This window comes from Chrysochloris asiatica, unplaced genomic scaffold (genome assembly GCF_000296735.1).
Source record: "Chrysochloris asiatica unplaced genomic scaffold, ChrAsi1.0 scaffold00055, whole genome shotgun sequence".
Taxonomy (NCBI): domain Eukaryota; kingdom Metazoa; phylum Chordata; class Mammalia; order Afrosoricida; family Chrysochloridae; genus Chrysochloris; species Chrysochloris asiatica.
Window position 1 is genome coordinate 1523742 of NW_006408573.1, and position 11029 is coordinate 1534770.

The window sequence follows — 11029 nt, forward strand, 5'->3', positions numbered from 1 at the left end:
TCGAGCTTGATGGGCTTTACTCTTTTTGCTCATTTTTTAGGTCTACTCACCCGTCCTTAAAACTTCTGATCCATCTAAAAATTGTTTTATGTGTGGCAGCATTTATATAAACATGTTTCAACCTTCATTAATTTGGATAGGTGTCACATTGAGTTTTGTTAAAAAATTGATATTGGCACTGACTTCAAATACACTTTTTTCTCATATCACAACTAGTATAACAGTAGTTTTGTTTTTAAAGCATCCTAACTAGATTACTGAGGAGCTCTGGTAGCGTAGTGGTTATGAATTGGACTGTGAACCACAAGGTCATTAGTTTGAAACTACCAGCTGTTTCACGGGAGAAAGATGAGGCTTTCTGCTCCCGTAAAGATTTACAGCCTCGGAAACCCTATTCAGGGTCGCTATTGGTCGGAACCGACTCGACGGCACTTAACAACAACAAACTAGATTACTGAGAGAACTTGTCTGTAGCCATCCACTGATCACAAAGACAAATCTGAATCTATTTTGTTTGGAATAACCCATGCGTATATGAACTGGAACCCTAGTAGTCATACTTTTTAACTTACCCCTGTCTGTCTGTCTTACTTTAAGGAAAGCGCCAATGTTATATATGTGAAGTAATTTCTAGTACTACTTGATTTTACAAAAGATTTCTCATTTTAAAATATTGGAAACTATATAACAATAGTGAACAGAAGTGTATTTAAAAGTACAGGTGTTCCCCTACTTTTGAGAAATCACTTGCCATCACTGCACTGTTATAAAAGACCTACACTTGTACCTATTTTTGGTAATTGAAAGAAATCCAAAGAATAGTTTAGCTTTTATGGAAAACACGAGAAATTAAACTAGCTTTCAGCATTTGTAGCGGGTTATTGGAAAGGCAATGTGCACCCTGGTCAAGCAGCTTGAGTGGACGTGTCACCAAGCTCCTTCCCCAGGTACTACATTCACCATGAAGCCGCCATAGCTCTGAACTGTGCCTGTGAACACTTATGTTGGTGTTACTTTTGTTTCATGTGTTATTTGGTATGATTTGATGGGTTATATCTGGGGACTTGAGAACACTAAAAAAAATTTTTCCCTTATAGATAAATGGTAATTGATCGTAGCTTTCCACCATTTTGACATGACAGAATGTTTCATAGGAATGCTCTGCTTTCAGAGAGCAAGGGAAGCTTGTGTATTTTAGAAGTATGGTTTATTTACCAAAAATGATGTAATTTGGGAGTTAAAATTTTTTGTTATTGTTTCAATATAGAATTGGTGGATCCAAATATTTTTATCCAGCCAATCACAGAAGAACGTGCTTCTAGGACTTTGTATCGCATCGAACTTCTGAGGAAAGTACGGGAACAGGCTCTCCGACATCCACAGTTATTTGAGCGTTTAAAGCTTTGTCATCCAAACCCAGACTTACCCATCTGGTGGGAATGTGGCCCTCATGATAGGGATTTGCTTATTGGAGCTGCTAAACACGGGGTGAGCCGAACAGATTATCACATTCTACGTGATCCTGAACTCTCATTTATGGCAGCTCAAAGGAACTACAGTCAAAGTAAGATGGCTCATTCCAGGACTTCTACCCCACTTTTACAGCAATACCAAGTAGCACTTTCTGCTTCTCCTCTTACCTCTCTACCTAGACTCCTAGATGCTAAAGGTATAATTCTAGAGGATATAAAAGTTAAAAGTGAAAACCTTAAAGAGGAGCCTCAGTCTTCTGAAGAAGAATCTATGTCTTCTGAGGAAACCAGGACACTAATAAAGTCTGAGCCTGTCAGTCCAAAGAATGGTGTTTTACCCCAGGCTACTGGAGACCAGAAATCTGGTGGAAAAGGAGAAACAGACAGACGCATGGTTGCAGCCAGAACAGAACCCCTAACTCCAAACCCAGCTTCTAAGAAACAGCGAGTCCACAAAAGAGGGTCAGAATCTAGTTCTGATTCTGACTCTGATTCTGAGAGGTCATCTTGTTCTACCAGATCATCCTCCTCCTCTTCTTCCTCCTCCTCCTCTTGTTCCCACTCTCGATCAGGCTCTAGTTCTTCTTCATCCTCATCTTGTTCTTCAGCATCGTCTTCTTCCTCCTCCTCTTCCTCCTCCTCATCATCCTCTTCATCTTCGTCAGAAGAGAGTGACAGTGAAGAAGAGGAAGTCCAAAAGCGAGGTATATGCATAAATTGATTTTGCCCTTTTTAAGATAAAACTCAAGTGAAAATGAAAATCAGATGAACATGTTTAAAATTGCTAGCTTATAATTTTTATGTACATACTTCGTTAGAGGTGTCCTATTGGAAGGAAGCTGAAAGTATTGGTACATATTTCCTATTCAATAGTGTTCCGGGCATTGCAAATTGGATTAGCCAGTCATAAGAACTAGGGCTTTTACAACAGTAATTTTTCTGTGATTTCCTCAAATTTAGTATTAGATTTTTCCTGGTATTTGGCTGATCCAATAAGAGATAAAAGATAATATTTTATAACAGCAACTAGCTATTTCCTTAGATTAAACAAAATATTCAGACACACAAGTATCAGAGGCTATACTCAGTACCCATCTACTCAGAAGGCTAGAGGACAGGAACTTCTCCTTATTAGGAAAGTAGTTTAGGTAGTCCTATTCTGCAAGTGTCTTTGCAGCAATCCATCAGTTCAGGTGCAAGGAAGTGAGGTCACATCAAACAGGTACGGGGTCCACTCTGGATTACAGAGTCTCATAGCCCAAGAGAGTCAGAATCTATTGTAACAACGCCAGAGCTCCCAGGAGTGCCAGAAAAATATGCTCAATTATAAGAGTCACATAGGGAACTGCAGTGTTCCCATCAGGATACAGTTACCTGATCAGGAGTCATTTGATCCTGAGTAGTGGCAGTGTTGCCTGTGACATAATTGTCATCTACCATCTTTATCTGTCTCCAAGGAACTAGACCTACAGAGTTCACTAAGGGTCAAATGGTCAGGCAGAAAGGGAAGGATTTTGTTAAACTTTGCCCTCTTTAACACCACCTATTTTGCTTTTGTGCTAATTTTTAAGATAAGTACTTTACTGTGTTCTAGGTGGAGTTTTTATCCCCCTTTTTTATTTGTTTTACTTTTAAGTATATCTAAATAATTATATAAAATTTGGAAAAGTATGTAAAATTGTTTTATGCAGTCTTGTGTAAACGATCATTGTTTTTAGCAGAAGGTACCCCTCACATGAAAGCCTATGATGAAGAAAGTGTTGCGTCACTCAGCACTACCCAGGATGAGACTCAGGATAGTTTCCAGATGAACAATGGGACACCAGAGTCTGCTTACATCTTACAAGGTGGATACATGCTGGCAGCATCGTATTGGCCAAAGGTAAAGGAATGCTTTCTTGTTGGATTAAGTCATTTTTCTGAGTATTCTTCTATATTTCATTAATGCTTGTATTCTATATTTCGTTAATGCTTGGTATTCTTATGTGGGAAAAATAAGATCCTGGAAATTTTCACGTGACATGAAGGATTACTATCAAAGTAAGGTCTGCTTAAAGGAGCTCTGGTAGCCTAGTGGTTACGAATCGGGCTGTCAACTGCGAGGTCAGAAGTTCGAAACTACCAGCTACTCCGCAGGAGAAAGATGAGGCTTTCTGCTCCCGTAAAGATTTACAGCCTCGGAAACCCTGTTCAAGGTCGCTATGGGTTGGAACCTACTTGACAGCATTAACAACAACATTGTGTGTGTGTTTCAACATAACCTTAAAATGTTTAAAAGAAAAAATTAATGTTAACGTTCACATACAAGTTAATATTCAAATGGCTCTTTATGAAAGAGGCACTCTCACCTGAGTTTCCTTAAAGAAACTTAACTGTAGCCAACTGTGGCCTCGTGCGGGAGTGTTTCATTCTAAATGATAGAAATTAAAACTGGATTAGTACAGCCCTTCTTCCAGTGTGTGACTGGATTAGGACAGGTTCTGTGTTAACATAGTACTGCCCCTGAACCAGAAAACTTTCAAGATTCTAAACATTTATTTTTCTTACATACCAAATAATAAACAATTCTTGCTACTAGATAAAAATGTGTAAAATAAAACACAGAAAATTGAAGTGTTTATTTGTAAATTTTTATTTTTATTTTTTATTTGTTTAAGATTTTTATTTTTAACGTAGAACAAATGCTCTTTGAAGCTTAGGATTTATGCTTAGGAGCTAATAGACTTTTCAAATTTCCTCTTAATTGACATAATATAAGCAATCAAAGAAATATGAGATGCTGAACTTCACTAATAATCAATTAAATTAATATTAAGCCAATAAAAAGCTACAATTTTACCATGAGATAAGCAAGAATTATCATTTAAAATGTTGCAATTATTTGGAGAAGTATCTGTGATAAATAAACACTCCAAAGTATACTTCACAATAGTACATACAAGAGGGCTTCAAAAAGTCCATGAGAACATGGAATTAAAAGATAATGAAAAATTTTTCATAAACTTTTCCAAGCCTTCTCACATGGTATAGTTTTTTAAGAAAAAGCAAAGCAAAATGGGATTGTTTCTATGTGTTAGAGTAGATATGTTTATGAACAGATGCACAGAAGTATTTATAATTCTTAGTTATTAATGTTTAACTCGGGAGTGAAGTTGGGAAATGGGTGAATGAAAGATTCTCTACTCTTATATGAGACATCTGAGTTGTTTAAAATTTTTACGAGGAAGCTGTATTACTTTAGTAATTATAAAAATAAAAGACTAGAAACTGTCTTGATGTTATAATACTTTTTAACCTTACCAAAGGTAATTTGTGCTTGAATAATTTACAAATAGAAATTTGTTCTTGATGATATGTCTGCATACCACATTAACTTGCTTAAATTTAGCAAAATTCTTGGGTCACTTGTCCCTCTTTGTTGTAGCCAAATTATTAAATTATACTTTGATGTTGCATGTGTTTCCAGGATCGTGTGATGATTAACCGGTTGGACAGTATTTGTCAGACAGTTCTGAAAGGGAAGTGGCCTTCAGCTAGAAGAAGTTATGACGCTAATACCGTGGCCTCTTTCTATACTACAAAACTGCTGGACAGCCCTGGAGCAGCTACCGAATATAGCGAGTCCAGTGTACCCACTCCCTCAGGTGCTGCAGGTGTTAAAGAAGAACTTGATCAGTCAGCACAGATGTCAAAGGTGAAGAAGCATGTACGAGAAAAGGAGTTTACAGTGAAAATCAAAGACGTATGTTTATTTTTATTGCCCTGGGGCCTGAGCGCGATTGCGGTGTGCAGCATGCTTTTCCTGCAAATGGCTGCCTGCTCTTACTCTTACTTCCTTCACACACTTGTTTTTTGGTATTTGGATTGATTTCTTTTTGATATCCAGGTTATTAAACTAGAGTATTCTACTAGAGGTATTTTAAACATGTTTCTCTTCCTATTCTTCTGAAAGTAGTACTTCTGCTGGTTAAGGTGCTTTCTTAAACAGTCTGACAATTCCTAACCAAATTGTTCTTTTATATTTTATAAATGGTACAGGAGTACGTTCATCTGTTTTGAACATTTGGCATGTTACATATACATATACATGTAGCATATCAGTTGTTAATCTTGTTTTTTAGAAGATAAATTTATTACTCATTGTCTACAATATGGGTAATGTCTTCTAAAATACAATATGCATAATGTATGTACATTATTTAGACATAAATATCTAAAGCTGACAGCATAACAGTGTTACTCATAGTGTGTTTGAACGGTCAACCTTGTGGTTAGCAATCCAGTGCTTATCCTACCGCTCCACACCAGGACTGCCAACAATACTTGTTGTTAAGTGCTATCAAGTCGGTACCCACTCATAAAGACCCAGTATAGAGTTTCCGAGGAGCAGCTGGTAAGCTTGAACTGCCAACCTTGCAGTTAAAGTGACCTTGCAGTCCAGCGCATTAACCCACAGCGCCATACCAGGACTCAATGGACTAGAATATACTTGCAACTTGAAAAACTTATTTTGCTCAGGAAAGTGTACATAATGCGTGGATTCTTTTTACAGCACTTAAGGCAGGAAATGTAATAATCTAGGAATTGATTAAATTATTTCCTTCAATTGATTTATGACCAGGAATTTGATCTGTGTTTCAGGATTTTTACTTCACTCTTTCATGGTTTTTAAAAAAAAAATCTTATACTATCCTGCAGTAAGATTTAACACTTACTTTCTTAATAATGGTATTTGTTTAATAGGACGGTGGTTTGAAATTGACATTTCAGAAGCAAGGACTTGCTCAGAAGAGACCATTTGACAGTGAAGACAGTGCTCTGGGGCAGCAGCAATACCTCACTCGTCTTCGGGAGCTTCAGAATGCATCTGACGCCAGCCTCATCAACTTTCCAAAATGTACCCCAGTATCAGGTGAATATGCAAGTGAAAGTCTTTTTAGTATGTAACACTCCCTATTATTTTCAAATCCTCATGGAGAATCTTATAATAAGAATTCATTTACCTTTTAATGTTGGGACCTTACTTAACTCTGTAAAGAGTATAATTTTCATTTAGTTTGTATAGAAAGTATATATTAGAACTTTTAATAAGACATGTTAAAGCACCGAGGGCAATTTAATTTGGGGGACTTGAAAATATAGATGGAAATGTCATTTTGTAAATAGTTTTATGCATTTAAAAGTTCACACTTAGCATTTCAATATAAAGTGAATTTGAGAATTTTGAAGTATGTACCTAACTTAATAGTCTGGTGGAAGAAGTTAAAACGAGATGTTTTAGAAAAACTTGAGAGGTGCTATAGCCCTGGCATCTACAGGATTTGTTAATGGAAGAAGTACATACAGCCAGGTTGCTCCTTGGAAGCAAAGATGGTGAGACTTTATTTCTTGTATTTTGGACATGTTATTAGGAATAACTCATCCCTGGAGGATATCATGCTTGGTAAAGTGAAGAGTTAGCAAAAAAAAAAAAATAGGAAGACTCTCAATGAGATGGATTGGCAACTGGCATCGAAAATGGGCTCAAACATAAAGATTGTGACGATGCAAGACCAGGCAGTGTTTGTTCTGTTGTACAACAGTAATACCTGAAAGATTATGGAATACTTGTAAAGACAAGTATCTCACTTGATTAAGTGATCCTTGTTATTTTTAGGGAGATGGCAATTGCCATAAAATTTGTTATTTGGAAACAAAATTTGCCTACTATCCATTTGTCTCAGTGATTGGATTTCTGTCTTCAAAGCAACCCAGAATTAATCGATTCCTTTGTCTACATGATAAAACTTCACATTTTGAAAGCACTTACTACATCTCTCTTTGGGGCTGTTTTTCTTTTTACCTTTTGACAGTTTGAGTAAAACAGTATGTATTAAACACCGAATTATTGGTATGTGCTATGTAAGCATTTAGGAAAACATGAAGCATTTATTTTGTTTTTAATTTTTGTCTAGTTATAATTTGTCTGTGTCCCTCTTAAAGTTTAGTATCTGGAATTGAGAATGGTACTCAAGATTGATTAAAACTCACTGTGTGGCCCACAATATACTATTCCCCCGATATGGCAAGTTTTCAATTTAGCAAGCCCAGTGTACCCAATCCCTCAGGTGTAGGTAGGTGTTAAAGAATAGGATCAGTTGCCCCTTATGTCAAAGGTCAAGAAGCATGTACGAGAAAAGGAGCTTATACTGAAAATCAAAGATGTATGTTTAACTTTTATTGCCCTAGGACCTGATTGCATCATAGGGCAGTAACATAGAGCAAAGTTGATGAATAATTACTATTTTGTTTATGGTGGTTATGTTCCTCCTTTTATATAAGGGTTCTATTTCAGTTCTCTAGTGAATTTCACTGCCATGTAATACTAGAAACTATTTCAAACTCCTATTGTGTATATGCACAGTATGTGGAATTCTTACACGTTGAGAAAATAATACTTTATTATAAGTCTTATTTTTAATTGATTATTAGCTCCAGTTGTTGCTATTACTCCTTAAATTATAATTTAGTTCATTTGGCATCGTCAGGAACAATTTTTTTCTTGTGCATTCATTCATTATCAGTGTAATTTTCCAATTGCTACACTTCCAGACATGTGTGCATTACAGTTTAAATATGAACTAGCCTTTGATAATTAAATTATAAAGCCCACAATTTCCTTTACAATGAAAATTTTTTTATTAAGAAGCTCTTTTTTCAAGTGGGGAAGGTAAGCTGGGACTCTTTTATGAGTCAGAACCAACTCAACAGCACTTAACAATAGCATGACCAACATCTGTATTTCTGTTTGTCTTGTTTCCTTTTTGGTGATTAAAGATAGCGCTTGTATTTCTGGTATTGTTAAATCTGGGTGAACCCCCAAAACTATAGTCCTGAAATAATCTTTAAACCTTAAATCAAAAATCCCTCTGAAGTCTCCTTGAAATCCAACAACTATTTAACGTAATTAGTAAAGAATGTCTACCCTAAACATATGTTCTTTTAAGAACTATTTATATGTGATCAGATGGACAACAGCAACTTTATATAGTAGAATAGGCTATATTTTCCATTTTGGATTCTAATGTAAAATGAATCTGTAATATTTATGAAAATCACCCTGTAGTAGTATGTTATTTAAACAGTAAGGATGGCCAGATTGCGGTATGTTTATAACGTATACTCTGGTATTCATGCAAATATTCTTTTATTAATTTATTCCAGGATAATTATTAAATACTTCGCTTTTTTACATAGCACTGAGACAGCACTAAAAGGAAAGTAAAGGAATTATAAGAAACTGTCTCTGCTTTCCAGGTGATTAATAAATTAGACCTAAACTCCTGTAGCGTAGTGGTTACAAATCAGGCTGCTAATCTCAAGGTCAGCAGTTTGAAAATACCAGCCATTCTGCAGGAGAAAGATGAGTCTTTCTGCTCCCATAAAGATTTACAGCCTCGGAAACCCTATGCTAGGTCGCTACGAGTCAGAACCAACTCCACAGCACATAACCACCAACCCTTTACAAGGCTGGTATGAGTTTGAACTGACTCAACAGCACTTAACTTCAGCATTGCATTAAAATATTAAACAATAAAAGTTTTTTTTAAATACAGTTAAAATATGCCTAAATTACACTTTTCCACATTTTTAAATGAAAAATGGGGATGGTGTGTTCAATCTAACAGTTGCTTCATTTGTGATATGTAAAATAAGAACTAACAACTTCCCTGTAATTAAAATTAGGATTACTTTTTTAAAAAAATTTAAGAACTAGATTCTTAATCATTATTTTACATTTTTAATTTTATTAGATAGTTCCATTCAGTCAACCCTTGGTGCCAATGGAGTGATACTAGACAACCAGCCAATAGTCAAAAAAAGGCGGGGGCGGCGGAAGAATGTAGAAGGTGTTGACATCCTCTTTTTTAATAGAAACAAGCCACCTAATCATGTAAGTAAAGCAGTGATTGAAATCTGACTTTTGAACTCAGAAATGAATCCTATTAAACATATTACTATTCTGTCAATGCTTTAAAATAATAATAAAAGTAAAATACGTAGTTTTAGATAGTTTGTCAATAAAATCTGGCCCTGAAAAAAATTCATAAAATTTTTAATTTGAAAAATTTATCCTATTTTAAAAGTTTTTCTGCCTTCAAAAATAATTACTTCATTGGTGTCATTATTAGAATGATAATGCATGTTAATGCCATTTTCATGTGTTTTTCTACAGGTTACTATAGGCATAACCACCTCACAGATTTCTACAGGGATAAATTCATCTCTTTCCTATTCTCAACCTCAAGGAATGCCTGACACAGAAAGTCCAGTTCCAGTTATTAACCTTAAAGATGGGACAAGACTTGCAGGTGATGATGCACCGAAGAGAAAGGATTTGGAAAAATGGCTTAAGGAGCACCCAGGTTATGTGGAAGATTTAGGAGCTTGTATTCCTGTAGGTGATACCCTAAAAATCTTGGTGTATTATATTTGTGTGATTTGTCAAACCTATAAGAATGAAAAATGAATTATCATCTTATGCTAAATATTTCTTATCCCCTAGATTTAGAAAAATTATAGAAAAAATACCTACCATCATTCCCATGAAATAATATAGCATCATTTTCCATTTTTCTACTCCAAATGCAATAAGTTTTTAATAATCACCTCTAATTATGTTAGGTTCTGGTGACTCAGTGAATTAAACGCTCAGCTGCTAACCAAAAAGTCGATAATTTGAACCCACTAGTTTCACCTCAGGAGGAAGTTGAGGTAATCTGCTTCCATAAAGACTACAGCCTTGGAAACCCTGTTGGGGAAGTTCTCTGTTCTGTGAGGGCTCTAGGAGTTGGAATCAACTCAACAGCAATTTTTTTTTTGTTTTGTTTTTTTTTATGTTAGGTTCAAGTAAGGTTACAAAGGATTAAAACATCTAATCCCTTCCCTCAAGGAGTTTATTTTAAAATAACAATGATCCTAGTGAACATTATGGAGGCTTAACAGTAAGTCTGGCATTATACTTAGTGGTCTGTTATGTCATTTAACACAATAATCCTGTGAGAGTGGCATCATTATTATCATTGTTAGATAAAGACAATAAAGCAGAGACAATAAGTAAATAGTCAAATATCCTACAGCTAGTACGTTTTTATTCCAGAATCCAAACTGCTACTCTAGTCCTATAACCTCAGTGTTTAATTAATTTTTTAATCTCTTCTTTAAGCTATTGGAAGACATCTTCTGTATCTCTACAGATGCACAATGAATTTATATTAATCAAAGATGAGATTCATTATATTTCATTAGCATTCTGATAATCCTCTGAATTACTATTCACTCACCGTCTTTTTCTGGGCATATGCCCCCAGTCTCACATGTAAAAATGATACTTGATTTGGAAATAGTTTAATGTCAAATGTTGATGTGCCAAATGTTCTATTGTTGTTGTTGTTGTTGTTATGTGCCGTGGAGTCGGAACCGACTCATAGTGACCCTGTACAGGGTTTCCGAGGGTGTAAATCTTTACGGGAGTAGAAAGCCTCATCTTTCTCCCGCGGAGCAGCTGGTAGTTTCGA

General features: G+C 35.6%; 1 protein-coding gene across 2 annotated transcripts in view; it reads left to right on the plus strand.

The window, feature by feature from the left end:
• The window catches only part of CHD9 (chromodomain helicase DNA binding protein 9), a 169541-nt gene that overhangs the window by 139691 nt on the left and 18821 nt on the right, over positions 1-11029 (plus strand). Inside the window, exons 30-35 of one of the 2 annotated variants that reach the window (XM_006863516.1) lie at positions 1268-2176; positions 3194-3354; positions 4939-5214; positions 6216-6384; positions 9266-9405; positions 9688-9909. In XM_006863516.1, the coding sequence (XP_006863578.1) occupies positions 1268-2176; positions 3194-3354; positions 4939-5214; positions 6216-6384; positions 9266-9405; positions 9688-9909 (1877 nt within the window). The remainder of the gene's footprint in view (positions 1-1267; positions 2177-3193; positions 3355-4938; positions 5215-6215; positions 6385-9265; positions 9406-9687; positions 9910-11029) is intronic. The other variant, XM_006863517.1, reaches the window with a different exon arrangement.